The sequence below is a fragment of the Equus asinus genome, chromosome 28 (assembly GCF_041296235.1).
Source record: "Equus asinus isolate D_3611 breed Donkey chromosome 28, EquAss-T2T_v2, whole genome shotgun sequence".
In the NCBI taxonomy this organism is placed as follows: Eukaryota; Metazoa; Chordata; class Mammalia; order Perissodactyla; family Equidae; genus Equus; species Equus asinus.
In genome coordinates this window covers 34,533,888-34,552,119 of record NC_091817.1, presented here as the reverse complement: position 1 = coordinate 34,552,119, position 18,232 = coordinate 34,533,888, and the positions used below count along the sequence as shown (strand labels likewise).

At 43.6% G+C, this 18,232-nt stretch overlaps 1 protein-coding gene across 1 annotated transcript; it reads left to right on the top strand.

The window, feature by feature from the left end:
• The first annotated feature begins 202 nt into the window (after window positions 1-202).
• On the top strand, window positions 203-16,409 carry NQO1 (NAD(P)H quinone dehydrogenase 1). The gene is made up of 6 exons (XM_014858475.3): window positions 203-613; window positions 6,001-6,165; window positions 6,254-6,384; window positions 13,493-13,606; window positions 14,534-14,635; window positions 15,529-16,409. The coding sequence occupies exons 1-6, from the start codon at window positions 607-609 to the stop codon at window positions 15,832-15,834; spliced, it is 825 nt and encodes a 274-aa protein (XP_014713961.3). The 5' UTR covers window positions 203-606; the 3' UTR covers window positions 15,835-16,409.
• The last annotated feature ends 1,823 nt before the right edge of the window (window positions 16,410-18,232 follow it).

Sequence of the window (18,232 nt, the reverse complement as noted above, 5' to 3'; positions counted from 1 at the left end):
GCATTTGCACCCAGGGAAGCGCGTTCTGTGGGACCCCACAAGAGCAGAATCTGAACCTTGCAAAGGAAGAAACATATTCACTTTCCCGGGAGCAAGCCTTCCAGGTCGTCTGGGAATTGTTCTCCTCAGCCCTCAAAATCAAGTCCCGAGTCACAGTGACTCAGCAATTCTGAGCTTAAATGACAACAGTCTTCCGCACCCCTCCCCCCTTTGCCCTCCCCGTTCATGCCTAGGCGATTTCCCCCCGCTAGGCGAGGCACGAGGGGCGCGCCCTACTGAAGCCTTGAACGCCATCGGAAACTTCCTTCTCGTATCCCCAGGTAGACCCATGGGGCCTCTCGTATGCCCCACCCCTACTATCAAAGGTCTCTACTCCAGGCCCCTGATTCCGCCTCCTTCCTGAAACTGCAGCCAACGTGCTGCGCCCTGCGCCCCAGCGCCCGGGTGGCCGGCTCCGCCCTTGCGCTCCCCACGCCCCTCCCACGGGCTTCCCCGCGTCCCAGGCTCAATTGGCCGTGCAGGGTATAAAGTACCCGGAGCTTTGCGGGCTGCACAGGCGACAACCCGGCCACCAGTCGTCCAGCCAATCAGCGCCCCGCCGGAGCCATGGCTGGTAAGTGCCCCCGCTCGCGGAGCTCCGCAGCCTCCAGCCACTGAAGTTGTGCAGGCGATTGTGGGGGCTGCGCCCTGAGTGTTCTTCCTGGACTCAAACTGGAAAAGTGAAGGCATTGGTGCCCTGGGATGCGCCCTGATGGGACCCCAGGAGACGGGGAGCTCCTGTTTCTACCCCACCCCCACAAACTCGGGGAGGGGAGAGGGTTGAGTAGAGACTTGACCTTGGAAGCAAAAATTTCCTCCAAAACAGGTCGGAAACCGGCCCTCAGAGGCCAAATCTGGCCCACTGGCGCACCTTGTTTGGCTTTAGTAATATTTAAGACACTTTGGAATAAACTGCTAACATTTAAAATAAACATAGACGATATCACTTAAAAATGTGGAGTCCCAGTTTCTGCAGGAAAATTGAAAGATATGGCGATGGGTGGGCTGGAGCTGGGGAAGCTGCTCCCTTTGTTTTGACAGAGACCAGACCCAGTCCCAGGCTGCCTGGCCCAGGAGACATTTTCAGTTGTGACCCTTGGACTGGACTGGGCAAACCCAATCTGGTACGGGTCCATTTCGAGTGACAGAGCCTCCCCTCTCCTCCATCAACCTGAGGGGACCTTAGAGGTGACCACACCTTTATCGGATGTGTGAAGGACCTGTTAGGCATCCTGGACCCACTGCAACACCTGCAGGGGCAGGGAGCTCTGTTTTCCAGGGAGCCTTACTCGGAGGTTGGAGGATGCTAAAACTTAAGTGAGCTGTTTCCTCAACTAGGGCAGAACTCTACCTTTTGTGATTTCCTTCCCTCTAAACCTAGTTCTGCGGGCCAGCCCAGTGGCGCAGTGGTTAAGTTTGGACATTCCGCTTCAGCAGGCCAGGGTTCGCCGGTTGGGATCCTGGGTGTGGACATGGCACTGCTTGGCAAGCCATGCTGTGGTACGCGTCCCACGTATAAAGTAGAGGAAGATGGGCACAGATGTTAGCTCAAGGCCAGTCTTCCTTAGCAAAGCAGAGAAGGATTGGCAGCAGATGTGAGCTCAGGGCTATCTTCCTCAAAAAAAAAAAGAAAAGAAAAAGAAAAGAAACCTAGTTCTCCTGTCTGAAAACACACACACAGAATCCCATCTTGCTGAAAGGAAGTGGGAGGAAGACACTGCTGCTGCAGTTGACAAACTACAGTAAGAATCTCTGAGAAAAGCACTGAGCTGGGGGTTAGAACTCCACCCAGAGTTTCTAGAAGCCTAGGGCAGAAGCATCTGGGAGAGTGCACATTTGCTGACAAGGCTTCCTGTATGCATGTTAGAGGATGTTACTTAGACAAAAAAAGGTGGGAGAGTGAGTATGAGAGAAAATTGTAAGATTTGAATCTTGTATGACTGGTATTAGCTGTACCCAGCTAACCACATCTTGAGGTTAACTGAAGCAGTGTTTGCTTGCAACTAACAGACATGTCTGACTCGCCTGCCTGCCTTGAGGAATCCACTGAGCCCAGGGGGCAGAAGCAGAATGCACGAACTGATTTCAGGGCCCGCCCTTGTTGTATTTCGAATAGGTTCTCCTTGATTGCATATTCTTCCTGCCAAATGATCATGTGGGTACTATATCTTTAACCGTTAAAGATACCCAGACATGCTTTCATTAGAGTGACATACCGCAGTCTGCTTCTCTCACCGCCAGCGTTATGTGTTTTGTCATTAAGTTCTATGTTGGTCGTCAGGGAACCTGCAGGTCGCCAGAGGACGGTTTAGTCCGGAAGGTTAGTGAAAACTCTTGGTTTCAGAACGGCCTGAGGTTGAAGGCAGAGAATTGTAGGGATGTCAGAGCAACATATGAGGCGAGAGGTCAGCTCCCAAGAGACAGTCAGGATGCTTCGGCCAGCAGAATGTACTCTCCATGAAGGGAAAGGTTCGCCTCTGCTTTGTCCACTGATGGATCCCAAATGTCCAGAGCAGTGCTTGCTGCATAGCAGGTGCTCCATGATCTGCGGTGGAGAGGCTGGGAGGATGGGTTAGTGAGAACATGAGCGTTTCAGAGGGGAAGGCAGGTGGCTGGTGTGGACTTGGGTGGAGATGGAAGACATAGGCTGGTGGGGAAGCAAGGAGGGCTTACAGGACACGCAGAAGTGAGGGTGAACTGGAGCATGTTTTGTAGGGACCGGGATCTGGAAGTGAACCAGTGCAGGGAGAGAGATGCATTGACAACGATGTGCTCAGCTTGGTTAGAGATGGTCACTTCTATTAGATAAATGACGTGCATGACCAGCAGAAATGAATGTTAAACCAGAGGTACTGATCATAATCCCATTTGTCTCTCAAAACTCGGCTCAAATGGCAGCTGCTGCTGAAGGCTGCTCCTAACTGGCCAGGCCTGAAGTGAACAGCTTTCCTCTGTGGAACTCTGTCGCTTGCCTCTCCCATCAGGCCAATGCCATTAGTTATTTGTGTATGTGTCCTATTGTCTTTCTTAGGGTAAATTCTGAGAAAGTCAGATTTGTCATGCAGCTAGTTAAGTGGCAGGAAGGCAAACTGAACGTTCCAAGTCCAGAAACTCAGGTTTGTCCATGAAAAATGACCTGGAAACGAGTGACTTGGAAGTATGCCGTTTGGGTCACAAATATCCTGATTGAGCCTTTACTTCCGGCAAATAGCGTGAGTGTTCTGTTAAGTGCAAGTGAATGTTCTGTTACTGCCTATTCATAGCCTGGGATCCTTTTTCTACTGGGTTGTTTTTAGGAATCTATATATTCCAGGTCTTGAACTCTGTTGGTTATATTTCTGGCAAATATTTTCTTCTGTTTGCATCCTTAGTTTTCTTATGTTTGAAGGTCACAGGCGTGCCCAAAGCTGGTACATGGGGGGCTCCGTGAAAGCAGGGGTGGATATCCTCACTTTCTCAAGATTTTCTGGGATGTGCCTTTAGTTTTTACTACTTAGGAAATGCTTGTTAAGATTGATAAGGAATGAAAAATACATGTATGTCTCGATAAGGAGTAAGCCAAGAGAGTAAAAACAGACGAAGCAGTGTTCAGTAAGCATTGCTGTGCCTGATGCAAAGGTCACTCGCAAGGAAAGTGCATGGCAGCGTCAACGTGCCCTCATTGCTCCCAAGCGTGTAAGTTCATGAGTTGATAAGAAAGGTGTGGGAATTGGTTGAGGCAGCCTCAGGAATTCCTTTCCTTTTCCCAGGCCATCCAAAGCAGAAAAATCACCTCCATAGCACTTAAATCCTCATGAAAGTCATATTCCACCAAATCTGACTTTACAGAGTCTGAAACGCCAGGCTGGACTGAGCCTGGAGAGCCTCGTTTTTGGCGTGCAGGGGCCTGAAGCTCATGCCTGGCTGAAGTTCACCCAAGGGCGCTGCCCATGGCAGGCGTGGTTAATGATAAAACCGAGACGAGGACTGAAGGCTTCAGTGTGGCTGTCTAGTTAATTTTCTTCTAACTGCACAGAGCGGTGCAGGTGCCTTCTCCAGCTCCACCCACAGCGCCACAGTTGAGTGAGTGAGGTGTGAAGTAGGGGTCCAGTTAGTGGGAGAGATGGCGGCGGTGAGCAACTTTCTCTGGTTCCGCCCCACGCCCTGCACACTGTGGCGGGGGTTTCTCTAGGTCTGTATAGTTGTAGATGATTCCGGCTTCACCACTTGCTTTGGAAACTTGGGTCACTTGTGTAACTTTTCTCTGCCTCAGTTTTCTCCTCCATACTGTGAGGATACTAATTGTATTTACCGCATGGCGTTTTCGTGACAATTGAGAAGAATGCAAAGCCCTTAGAGCAGCGCCTGGCACACAGTAAGTGCCCGCCGTATGCTGTTACTGCAAAAGTGAAGGATGCTCATTCTAACAACCTTACTAATACCGAGGAAGTCCAAGAAAGAGTGCGTCTTCCCCTCTGCCTCTACCCCCTCGCCGTCTCTTACCCAAGGAAACGGTTGTTTCATGTGATCAATCCACTTCTTTTCCCCCTCATACCAATATACTGCAAATCTACCTACATATATGTAGTTTCTTTCTGTTTTGTAAAAATGGATTCACATTCGCTTCTTTTTATCAATTTAACAATATATCCTGGGTATCTTTCTGGGTGACTCATTCTTGTTAACAGCATAATATTCTGTAGTGTGTATGTACCATAGTTTATTCCACTGCTCCCCATAAATTGACAGTCAGCTTATACCTGACTTTTACCAGTGGAAGGAATGGTACAGGACTCCTCCTTGCTCCTAGATCCCTATGTCCTGATGCTTTCAGTCTGTAGAACAGATTCCCCAGAGTTGGACAGCTAGATCAAAGATTTATGTGCCTTCAGAATTTTAAAAGATTCAGCCTGATTACTTTCCCTGCTGAGGCAATTCATATTCCCACTGGCAAGGTGCCGGTCCTCCTGAGTCTTCTTAGCCCTCAGCGTTACTTGTCTTCAATTGTTTTGCCAATCTGTTGGGTAATAATGACATCTCATTTTAATTTGCTTTTTCTGACAGGCCAGGCGGGGCACCTTCTCGTTTGTTTGTTGTGATTTGCATTTCCTCCTCTGCAAATAGTGTGTTCAGATCCTTGACTTATTTTTCTTTTGCATCATCTGTCTTCGACTTATTTGTAAGCATTTTTTGGGATTTTAACTCTTTGAGATAAGAGTTGCGGATAACTTCTCCTAGTTGACTGTCTTTTGACTTTGTTTATGGTGCCGTGGGTAAAGACACGTTTTTCATTTTTACGTGGCTTTATTTCTCAAGCTTTTCTTTAATGCTTTCTGAATCTCTAGTCTTTCTTAAAAACTGTTCTCTGTCGTGAGGTTAGACAAATTCTCCCTTTCCTTCCATACTATTCTAATAGTTTCATTTTTAAAAAATTAGATCTTTAATCTGCCAGTAAACTATTGCTGTATGTGGTGTGTCAGTGGGTTAGTTAATAACAATAGCTTTTATTGAATACACTAGACACACTGAACAGTGCACATGTTCTAAGTGAATTTTCACAAACCAAACACACACTTGTGTGATGAGCACCCAGATGAAGAAAGAGAACATTGCCAGCACCCCAGAAGCCCCTTCTGTGCTCTTTCAGTTGCTCGCCCCATGAAGGGTAATCACCATACTGACTTCTCACACCCTTGCTTAGTTTTCTAAGGGGAAAACTGTATTTTCATGCAGATGGCTGATTAAGTATGCCCACACCATTGACTAGTTAGCCACTGTTTTCCCAGAGAGTTTAAAATGGCTCTTTTGTTCATTGCTACTTTTAAGGAGAAAATATCTTTCTGGCTGCAGTGGATGGATTGCATAACCTGAGGTCTAACTGAGTCGCCTCTTCCATCGTGGATCCTGGCTCAGCTCCCTGTAGCCGAAACTTTGCTGGTTGGTAACTGACTTTCTCCGTGTGCGTTATGTGTGTCTAAACAGCCAGAAAAGCCCTGATCGTACTGGCCCACTCAGAGAGGACATCCTTCAACTATGCCATGAAGGAGGCTGCTGTGGAGACTCTGAAGAGGAAGGGATGGCAGGTCGCCGAGTCAGACCTGTATGCCATGAACTTCAACCCCCTCATCTCCAGGAAGGACATCTCAGGTAGGAGCAGCTCTCCCCTTTAATTAGGTCCTTGTGGAACTGCTCCCCTGGGGGTTCTCTGGCCCCAGCCTCCTTTTCCTCTCTGCAGGTAAACTGAAGGACCCTGAGAACTTTCAGTATGCTGTGGAGTCTACCCTAGCTTATAAAGAAGGCCGTCTGAGCCCCGATATTGTGGCTGAACAAAAGAAGCTGGAGGCTGCAGACCTTGTGATCTTTCAGGTGTGGTAGGACATCAGATGGGGTGTCAGGAGACTTGAGTTCTTATTGTCCTAGACCTATCACTTAATTAGCTATGTGGTCATAGAAAAGTCACTTACCCACCTGACTGCATTCTCTCCAAAGCACAGTGATCACTTCAAAGGTGCAGCATTAGACAGATTTATAGATTTCGTAGATTTATACAATCTGTCTATTACTCTGAAAATATGAATGTGTCTACAAAGACGACATGGGAGCCTTGAGCTTTTTTTCCCAGTGTGTTTCATCTTTTCTTCAATTAGTGATTCCTTGTGGAACCTCTCAAAGTTTGCAGTTTTCCCTCTCTCTGTAAGCATCCTGAATAGTTTGTCGAGTGCTGCGTGTGAGAGAGACTTCTCTGCTGTTGGAGCTTCCCAGCTGAAGGGTGCATTGCCCTGCTTAATGTATTCCAGCAGCACACCAGCCTTCTTCTCCCGGAGGCTGCCTTACGAGTTAGCAGTCAGTACTGGAACTGTGTGTACCCCTTGTCATCTTTCCTGAAAATGCCAGACTCTACTCCATGACTTTGCTTCTACCAATTCCGACCAGCGCTTTGATATTGAATGTGAAAAGAACATGACGCTGGAAACTTCACAAGAAGGGTGATACCAGCTGTGGCTTTTGGAATTATTCCATCAGCTGCAAAGAATCCAACCTTTGAAGTCCCTTATTCTACCTGTTGCTATGACTCAAAGCCACACAGCGTTAGTGCCCCAAAGGATGCCTTCTCCGTCCATGTTTACTACTGCGTCTTGTCCTAGTGCAGCCAAGACAGCAGCAGTAGCAGCTTTTAGTTCTGCATCTCAGAATCACCAAATTTTAGAATTGGAAAGGACCTTGGTGGCCTTTAAATTCAGCTTCTATTTGATACGTAAGTTTTCTTTACTATCAGTACCACTGAGCAGGTTGTGTTACCAATTTCACCTCACTCCCGTGGGACTCCGACCCACATTTGGAGGAGCTCCGGGGAGGGGCCCACAATCCCTCCCTTCCTCGGAGGGTTCCTTCCTCATCAGTGTCAGGGATTTGAAAGGAACCACAGGTGACTGTTCAACAGCACAAGCTTTTATTCGATGGCTGAAGAATGGAGAAGTAGGAACTATGTTCACAAATCAGCTTCTCAGCTCCTGGGGCGATTAGGCAGCTGTTTTAAGGGGTCTGAATAAGAAGGGAAGGAATATTCATAGTTATTCAGGGAAATGGGCAGGCTTTTCTGGGGAGCAGGGGGGCCACCTCTTCTCTTTCCTTATTTTGTTATATCCTGCCGTTGCCATGGCAATTGTAAACTTTCATGGTGCTGGTGGGTGTGTTATGTAGCATGGTAATGTATTACAATGAGCTGTGGGGTCTGTGTCAGGTCAAGTCAGAGTGCCATGTTGCCATCAACCAATTTTAACTGGTTTCGACTACATGTCTCAGCTATCTCCTCATTCCTCTCATTGTGGTTTCCTGTAAGCTAAAGAGAATGCATTAGGCTTGTTCTATTTGTGTGTGTGTGTATGTGTGTGTGTTTGTGTGAGGAAGATTGGCCCTGAGCTAACATCTGTTGCCAATCTTCCTCTTGTTGCTTGAGGAAGATTGACGCTGAGCTAACTTCTGTGCCAGTCTTCCTCCAATTTATTTGTGACGCTGCCACTGCATGGCTTGATGAGCGGTCCTAGGTCTGTGCCTGGGATCTGAACCCATGAACCTGAAGCGGAGCACACAAACCCAACCTCTACACCACCAGGCCAGCCCCTCCCCTAGGCTTGTTCTGCTTAGCATTGTTGTTAATGTCTTACAGGGCCAGGGGCCCGGGTAACAGTTGCGCACTGCAAAATAGCAATACATCGAAGGGCAGTGTAAACACTTCAGGTTGGTACATTTATCATAACAGTTCCCCTACAGATGACAGGAAAAGTCTTATTCTAGCAAAATGAGTGTACTATGTATGATAGTCTGTAACATGGAAATAAAGTGTCCTGAGGAAGGAGTGCTTTAATTCTCCTTGAGGAAGGAGATGCCATATGGGCTAGCCCCCTACCCACTTTTCTCACTTCTGCAAACAACTTGAGGGAGAGTAAACTTTTAATGCTCCGCAAGCCCACCAATTCTGTTTTCAGCTCTGACTAGAGAACATTCAAAGGGGACCCAATCTACTCGCCTATATAACCTACACGTTTATCCTAAAAGCTGCAGATCTGGCCCCTCACTATTGGAGGGTCATAATGTGAGAATTTGAGAACCACCAGGCCCAGTCGAGCCCGTCTTTGTACAGCTGAGGCAGAGGAAACTTAGGGAAGGTGTGGGGCTTGTGTGGAAAAAGTCGTGCGTCAAGTTAGTGGCAGATTCAGGATGAGAACTCAAACCTCGCTCTCAATCGTATGTTCTTCCTGTTCTAAAAGCCTGCTTCCTTAACCCCATTTCTGTAGGTCAGCAGCCCTTTCAAGAGAGAGCTCACGAGTCCTACAAATCCCTTCTCTGTCCTAGTCTTTTTCCTCCGGGCATGTTCTAATTGTCATCATCTTTAAATCATGAGTCAAAGAAAATAAGAAATTTGGTGAGGTGCTTACTCTGCCTTTATCAGGACAAGAGGCCCAATTATTGGACTTTCTCATGGGAATTCCCTGATAACCCTATGTCACACTGATTGTTTGTTTGGATATTTGAGTGGTTCTGTTCTAAATGATAAGATTTTATATCTGTGAGCATAAGGTTTGTGTTTCTTTTTTTTTAATTGAGGTCATATAGTTTATAACATTGTGAAATTTCATTTGTACATTATTGTTTGTCGCTCACCATATAAATGCATCTCTTCACCCCTGAAGCCCACCCTCCACCCCCCTTCCCTTTGCTAACCACTAAACAGTTCTCTTTGTTGGTGTGTGTATCTTCCATAAATGAGTGAAATCATATGGTGTTTGTCTTTCTCTGTCTGGCTTATTTCACTTAATACCCTCAACGTCCATCCGTTTTGTTGTGAATGGGATGATTTTCCTTTTTTATGGCTGAGTAGTATTCTGTTTTGTGTGTGTGTGTGTGTGTGTGTGTGTGTGTATATACACACATATATATACACCACATCTTCTTTATCCAGTCCTCAGTTGATGGGCCCTTGGGTTGCTTCCAGGTCTTGGCTATAGTGAATAATGCTGCAGTGAACATAGGGGTGCATGAGTCTCTTTCAATTGTTGATTTCAAGTTCTTTGGATAAATACCCAGTAGTGGGATAGCTGGGTCATATAGTATTTCTGTTTTCAATTTTTTGAGACATCTCCATACTGTTTTCCACAGTGGCTGCACCAGTTTGCATTCCCATCACCAGTGTATGAGGGTTCCCTTTTCTCCACACTCTCCAACATTTGTTATTTTTTTTTTCTTGGTGATTATAGCTATTATAATGGGTGTAGGTAGTATCTTAGTGTAGCTTTTTTTTTTTTTTTTTGAGGAAGATTAGCCCTGAGCTAACATCTGCTGCCAACCCTCCTCTTTTTGCTGAGGAAGACTGGCCCTGAGCTAACATCTGTGCCCATCTTCTACTTTATACGTGGGATGCCTGCCACAGCATGGACTGACAAACGGTGCCACGTCCGCACCTGGGATCCAAACCGGTGAACCCTGAGCCACCTAAGCAGAACGTGCGCACTTAACTCTGTGCCACCGGGCCGGCCCCCTTAATGTAGTTTTGATTTGTATTTGGAAAAATGTCTGTTCATATCATCTGCCCATGTTTTGATTAGGTTGTTTGTGTTTTTTTGGTCATTGAGTCGTGAGTTCTTTATATATTTGGGAGATTAACCCCTTGTAGGATATATGAATTGCAAATATTTTCTCCCAGTTGATGGGTTGGCTTTTCATTTTGATCCTGGTTTCTTTTGCCTTGTAGAAGCTCTTTAGTCTGATGAAGTCCCACTTGTTTATTTTTTCTTTTGTTTTCCTTGTCCAAGTAGACATGTTATTTGAAAAGATCCTTCTAAGACCGATGTCAAAGAGTGTACTGCGTATATTTTCTTCTAGGAGTTTTAAGGTTTCAGGTCTTATGTTCAAATCTTTGATCCATTTTGAGATAATTTTTTTGTATGGCGAAAGATAATGGTCTTCTTTCATTCTTTTGCATGTGCCTGTCCAGTTTTCCCAGCACCATTTATTGAAGAGACCTTCCTTTCTCCATCATATGTTCTTAGCTCCTTTGTTGAAGAGTAGCTGGCTGTAGATATGTGGTTTTATTTCTGGGCTTTCAGTTCTGTTCTAATGATGTGTGTCTTTTTTTGTGCCAGTACCATGCTGTTTTGATTACTATAGCTTTGTAGTATATTTTGTAGTCAGGGATTGTGATGCCTCCAGCTTTGCTCTTTTTTCTCAGGATTGCTTTAGGTATTCAGGGTCTTTTGTTGTCCCATATGAATTTTAGGATTCTTTGTCCTATTTCTGTGAAGAATGTCATTGGGATTCTGATTGGGATTGCATTGAATCTGCAGATTGCTTTAGGTAGTATGGACATTTTTACTATGTTTATTCTTCAAATTCATGTGCATGGACTATCTTTCCATTTCTTTATGTCATCATCGATTTCTTCCAGTAATGTCTTATAGTTTCCATTAGATAGGTCTTTCACCTCTTTGGTTAAATTTATTCCTAGATATTTTATTCTTTTTGTTGCAATTGTAAATGGGATTGTATTTTTTAGTTTTCGTTCTGTTAGTTTGTTGTTAGAGTATAGAAATGGAACTGATTTTTGTAAGTTGATTTTGTACCCTGCAACTTTGCTGTAGATGTTGATTATTTCTAATAGTTTTCCGATGGATTCTTTAGTGTTTTCTATATGTAAAATCATGTTTTCTGCAAACAGCGAGAGTTTCACTTCATTGCCTCTTTGGGTTCCTTTTCTTTCTTTTCCCTGCCTAATTGCTCTGGCCAAAACCGCCAGTGCGGTGTGAGAATGGGCACCCTTGTCTTGTTCCTCTTCTCAGAGGGATGATTTTCAGTTTCTCCCCATTGACTATGATGTTGGCTGTGGGTTTGTCATATATGGCTTTTATATCGAGGTACTTTCCGTCTATACTCATTTTATTGAGAGTTTTTATCATAAATGGCTGTTGGATCTTATCAAATGCTTTCTCTGTGTCTATTTAGATGATCATGTGGTTTTTATTCCTCATTTTGTTAATGTGGTCTATCACATTGATTGATTTGCAGATGTTGAACCATCCCTGTGTCCCTGGTATAAATCCTACTTGATCATGATGTATGATCCTTTTAATGTATTGCTGTATTTGGTTTGCCAATATTTTGTTGAGGATTTTTGCATCTATATTCATCAGTGATATTTGCCCGTAATTTTCTTTCTTTGTGTTGTCCTTGTCTGGCTTTGGTATCATGGTGGTGTTGGCCTCGTAGAATGTGTTAGGAAGTGTTCTGTCTTCCTCAATTTTTTGGAATAGTTTGAGAAGGATAGTATTAAATCTTCTTTGAATGTTTGGTAGAATTCTCCAGAGAAGCAATCTGTTCCTGGACTTTCATTTATTGGAAGGTTTTTGATTACTGTTTCAATCTCTTTACTTGTGATTAGTCTATTTAGATTCTCTCTTTCTTCTTGATTCAGTTTTTGGAGGTTGTATGAGTCTAAGAATTTATCCATTTCTTCTAGATTGTCCAATTTTTTGGCATATAGTTTTCATGGTATTCTTATAATCCTTTGTATTTATGTAGTATTCATTGTAATTTCTCTTCTTTCATTTCAAATTTTATTTCTTTGAGGCTTCTCTCTTTTTTCCTTTGTGAGTCTGGCTAAGGGTTTGTCAATTTTGTTTATCTTCTCAAAGAACCAGCTCTTTGTTTCATTGATCCTTTCTACTGTTTTTTTTGTTTGTTTGTTTTAATTTCATTTATTTCTGCTCCAATTTTTATTATTTCTCTCCTTCTGCTGACTTTGGGCTTTGTTTGTCCTTCTTTTTCTAATTCTCTTAGGTGTAATTTAAGATTGCTTATTTGAGATTTTTCTTGTTAAGGTGGTCTTGTATTGCTATGAATTTTAGGGCCGCTTTAGCTGCATCCCATATGAATTAGTGTGGTGTGTTTTCATTTTGTCTCCAGATATTTTTTGATTTCTCCTTTAATTTCTTCAGTGACACATTGGTTGCTCAGTAGCATGTTGTTTAGTCTCCACATCTTTGTCCCTTTCCCAGCTTTTTTCTTGTAGTTGATTTCTAGTTTCATAACATTGTGGTCAGAAAAGATGCTTCATATGATTTCAATCTTAAATTTATCGAGGCTTGCCTTATTTCCCAACATATGGTCAATCTTGAGAATGTTCTGTGTGCACTTGAGAATGTGAATTCTGCTGTTTTTGGATGGAGTGTTCTATATATGTCTATAAAGCCTATCTGGTCTAGTTTTTCCTTTAAGTCCACTATTACCTTGTTGACTTTGTCTGGATATCTATTCATTGATCTAAGTGGGGTGTTGGGATCCCCTACTATTATTGTGTTAATATCTCCTTCTACATTTGTTAATAATTGCTTTATGTACTTTGGTGCTCCTGTGTTGGGTGCATATATATGTGTGTTATGTCTTCTTGGTGGAGTGTCCTTTTTATCATTATATACTGCCCCTCCTTGTCTCTCATTACCTCTTTTATCCTGATGTCCATTTGTTTTATGGAAGTATGGCAACACTTGCTTTCTTTTGTTTGCCATTAGCTTGGAGTATTGTCTTCCATCCCTTCACTCTGAGTCGTGTTTCATATTTTTTATACCATATCTACTAAAGCAAGCTCTTGGGAAAATATTGATTTAGGCATCACACACTGAGGCAAACTTTGTCTGCAATCCTTGCTGTTTCGACTTTGCTGCCAAAGGTTATTTCATAGAAACAAATCTTATTTTCATGTGGATTTCTTCAGGCCCATCCAATATTTGTATCTTTAGGTAGAAGCAGGAGTGTTGAGTTGACTGACCAAAGACAATAATTTTGTTTTCTTTCATGTGCTAACTCCTCCAGAAGGAACAACAAAGGCCTGAAGAAAGGGCCCATCAGTGACATCATGATCAGCAGCTGAGCTGCCCTCTGTGCTAGGAGCTGCCAATCTGACCTCTTGTCCTCTGTCCCACAGTTCCCCCTGCAGTGGTTTGGAGTCCCTGCCATCCTGAAAGGCTGGTTTGATCGAGTGCTTGTAGGGGAGTTTGCCTACTCATTTGCTGCCCTGTACGAGAAGGGGCCTTTCCAGGTAGGTAGATGGTTCTGTTCTGCTTTTTCTAACAGCTGAACTTTGGGTAGATTCTGTCCTGAGGCAGAGTTTTGAGGACAATTAGATCCTAAGATCAGGCTCCAGGTCCCTTTGTGAGAGATGCTTACTAAAGGTTTTATAGATATTTTGACATGATGTTTAGGATTTGCTTTAAAATACTCCAGGAAAAATAGGGGCGAGGGAATTAGATAAAACTCACATGGCAAAATACTGAGAGTTAAAGCTGATGGATGCATCATACTATTTTCTCTTCTTTGTGTAAGTTTGAAATTTTCCATAATAAAAATTAAAAAAGAAAGTCTGTCTTTGTTTTTCAGAGACCCAAGTACCACACAAGATACATCTTTTTTTTTTGGTGAGGAAGATTGTCATTGAGTTAACATCTGTGCCAATCTTCCTCTATTTTGAATGTGGGATGCTGCCATAGCATGGCTTGATGAGCAGTGTATGGGTCTGTGCCTGAGATCTGAACCCGCGAACCTTGGGCTGCTGAAGCAGTGTGTGCAAACTTAACCACTACGCCACTAGGCTGTCCCCACAAGAAATATTTTGATACCTTCTAGATGACATGCCTAGATACATGCCTAGCACTGTGGGAGACAGATAAAAACAAGAAACAAATTACTCCACCTAGGCACCAGCAGTCAACACTGATTTTGCATTTCCATGATAACCTTCACTGGATTTGCTACACCCAGGAACACAGAATCCTGGGCTTGTCCCTGGCTACCTGTCTGGGGATCATCTTCCAGGCTGGTACTTCTGCAGTCATCTGGCATGGCTCAGAGCAGCCAGTGTATTCAGTTAAATAAAAACAGGGTGGACTTGTGTGTTCTTTTCTCTGGGGCTGTTCATTAACTTCCTGTTACCAAGGAGATGTGGAAGATAATGACTTTTCTTTTACAGAACAAGAAGGCAGTCCTTTCCATCACCACTGGGGGCAGCGGCCCCATGTACTCCCCCCAGGGTATCCATGGGGACATTAATATACTTCTCTGGCCAATTCAGGTACCACGTTTTCACTGAACCTACAGGGGGATTAAGTGAGCTTTCTATGGGGTCCAAATCCTCAGCTGAAAACAGACCTGAGGTGTAGGATGAAAGCATTGTAATGATTCAGAAACCTAGGGAGCTTCCTTTAAGACTTACCTTTCTTCCCAGGCCCCTATGCTTATAGAAAAGCTCATGTGTGCACAGGTCCAAACACCACTCTCTGCTAACCAAGGCCTAGTGCAGATGACCCCTGGATTTGTATCGCCACAGGCTCTGATTCTCTCCAGATGACCGACATCTTTCTCCAGGCTTCCTGTCCTTCTCCAGCTTGCTGCTACAGTCTCATAGACTATAGAGCCCATGAAAATTTAAGAAATGCTTCACTCCAGCTAATAAAACTGAGGTCTGAAGTAGGCTTTTGGTGGTCACCAAACCCTCAAGATGATCTCTTCTAAGGAAGAGGGTTGGAAAGAAGAGCAAATGAGGTGGCCACCTGTAATACTGGAGAATTAATATTAACATTGGAGAATAAGTGATAATCATTTAAGACTCGTCTAGTTCTATGGAGAGGCCGAGAAATGCACATCTGCATACCTCGGCAAGAGTCAGCTGCCAAGAAGCTGAAACTCTCCCTCGTGTAGTAGCACTTCCGGCACTTTTGGCAGAGGATCCCAGACTGGCACAGCTTCAAGGTCTCATTCATTTAAAGAAGATTACAGCTGAATAAGCTAGAAGAGGTAACAGCCAGGTATAGAGAGCAGAGAAGGTCTATAACTATGAACTGACTTTCCAGGGTGCCTCAGGCTCCACATTGGAGTGTGTTATTGGGATTAACCTCTGTTGTTTGTATATGGTACACGCTGTATAGGGTTTGTTCTGACTCACCTCTGTGCTTTGTGTATCCCCAGAGTGGCACTCTGCATTTCTGTGGCTTCCAAGTCTTAGAACCTCAACTGACATATAGCGTTCTGTACCTTCCCAAGGATACCCGAATTCAGATCCTGGAAGGATGGAAGAAACGCCTGGAGAATATTTGGAATGAGACTCCACTGTATTTTTCTCCAAGTAGCCTCTTTGACCTAGACTTCCAGGCAGGATTCTTATTGAAAAAGGAGGTGCAGGAGAAGCAGAAAAACTCGAAATTTGGCCTTTCTGTGGGCCATCACTTGGGCAAGTCCATCCCAACTGATGACCAGATCAAAGCCAGAAAATAAAATTCACAGGGCTTGATTTCTTTCTAAAATGTAGCCAGATCTATGTTTCTTCTTCAGGCCTCCTTGACTTGCTTTAGTTTTTAAGATTTGTGTTCTTTTTCCACAAGGAATGAATTGAGAGAATAGGCTATAATCATACATTTTTGGATAGTTTTATTTGACGTAATTGATTGTTATGGTTGTTATTGTGGCAAAATCTGCTTAGGCTCAAGAGGCCACTTAGGACTTAAGGTCCTGTACGCAATTTAATTCCTCTTTTTAAGGATAAATTTTTAGAGCTAAATCTGGCTGGACAGCATCCAACTCTTCAATGCTCTATTTTTCTGTTAATTACCTCTGTGGTTTATGGAAGAAGGGACTTGCCCAGAGAAAGAAATGACTGAATCTGACCTAAGGGACTTGTTTAGTAGTTAGTAGTCTATGCTTGTTTATGGTATGTATTTGTTGTAATGGCTACACAGTGACTAATATGCCTGATATGAGTGGTACTCTTCCTTCAACTTTTGTTGTTTGTATACAGTACACACACATACCTTGAAATGACAAGCCTAATAAAGGTCTCTTCTTTACCTCAATCTTCTAATTTAATGTCTGCAGAAATAAACCTACATATCTGTATACTATATCTGTTACAGTGAGTGAATTCAAGAAAGGAAACAGTACCCCCAATACTTAAAATCAGCCTTCCACAAACAGTACTATATTCTACCTATATAACCATCTGGAAAGGTTTTTTTCTGTATCATTGCTACACTGACAACTTTTAAGGATGTGTTTTGGTTCCACGACTTTTGGGATAAAATTGTAAGCTTAGAGTTTTATTAACTTTGGTCAACAATTTTTGCAGACTGATCTAACTTCCCATTTAATTTGTTGAAGTGCTCCTCTACCCACTGCTGGTATAATTCATCAAGTATGATGAAAGACTGCCCTCTTGTGTGCACAGGGAGGAAACGAGAAATGACGCAAGCAAGGTTCCCTGAACTGGGAACAGCATTGCACCTACCTGCGGACATGCAGGCCGAAGAACCTCATTTGCCAGATGTCAAATGGCACTGGGTGTTTCTTCGCTCTACAGTATCCACAGTGGCAGATGGCTGGGTGCTTCCATCAGAAAATATTTTCTGTTGCCTTCATCCTCACTACAATTTTGAGTAAATTTCTAAAAGTTCCAAATCAACTAAAATCCATTTCTGCAAAAAAGACCCACACTTGTGGCATCAGCGAAGCTAGTGATGGAGGCATTCAGGCAAAAGTGGCATCTACTAGGGAAGATTAGGATCAGAGGATTCAGTAATAAATTAAGGCCAGAAGCCTATAAGGTGACTTGGCTTGAGAGCTTGCCCAACAGGGCCGCTTCATACTGAATGGTAATGGAACGACCTATTAGGATCCTCTCAGGGAATTTAAAAGACATTTACAGAAAGGCAGGAAAGAGAGTAGTGTAGAAATCAATAAAAACAATGCAGTGAAGAAATGCCAAGGGGCAGTATTTATTTTGATTTATCTGATTTATCCAATCAATGGGCCACTCTTCTAGGCACTGGGAATACAGTAAGGAACAAACAGTGCCTGCCCTTATGGAGTTTGTAATTCTAGTGAATAACAGATGAACAAATGTCAGGGGGTGATAAATGCTAGGAGGGAAAAAACAGAGAGGGCTACAGGAGTTTGGTTTGACACAGGGTGGTCAAGAAAGACCTCTCCAGTAACGCTACTTTTGAGCCAAGACCCGATAGAGAGTGAGACATGTAGATATCTGAAGGAAGAGCCGTGCAGGCAGGAGTGATGAGTGCAAACAGCTGTGGAAGGAGCATGTTTAGTATGTTTGAGGAAGAGAAAGGAAGTTTCTGTGACTAAAGCAGAGAAAGGAAGAGGCAGATAGGTCAGAGGTACAGCTGGAATCAGATCACAAAGAACCTTATAAACACTGTAAGAATGTAAGCTGGGAAGTCACTGGAGGGTTCTGAACAGAGGTGTACCAATCTGACATGTTTAACTCTGGCTGGTATGTGAGAAATCAAGTATAAAGGACAATGATGGAAGCAGGGAGAATCGTTGGGAAACTTGTGACAATCTAGGGAACAAATGCTTTGGGGCAGCAATAGATATGTTGAGAAGTGGTGGGATTCTGAGTATATTTCAAAGATAGAGTAACAGGATTTGATGATGGATTGGACCTAGGTCAGATAAAAAACCTCAGAGGTATTTTGGCTTAAGCAATTGGAAGAATGGAGATTCTATTTGCTAAGGTAAGGAAGAATCTGGTGGAGTGTGTGGTGGGAAGGGTGGAGTCAAAATCTGACCGCAGACATGTTATGTTTGAGCCTATTAAGAAAGCATAGTTAAGCTGTCAGGCAGTTGGATAACAGGAACCTGGAGTTAAGGGAGAAGTTTT

Bases quoted from the DNA above. Each gene is read 5' to 3' on its own strand.
- NQO1 (XM_014858475.3), top strand. The intron at 13,607-14,533 runs GTAGGTAGATGG...TTTCTTTTACAG, and splicing joins ACGAGAAGGGGCCTTTCCAG to AACAAGAAGGCAGTCCTTTC. The intron at 14,636-15,528 runs GTACCACGTTTT...GTGTATCCCCAG, and splicing joins TACTTCTCTGGCCAATTCAG to AGTGGCACTCTGCATTTCTG.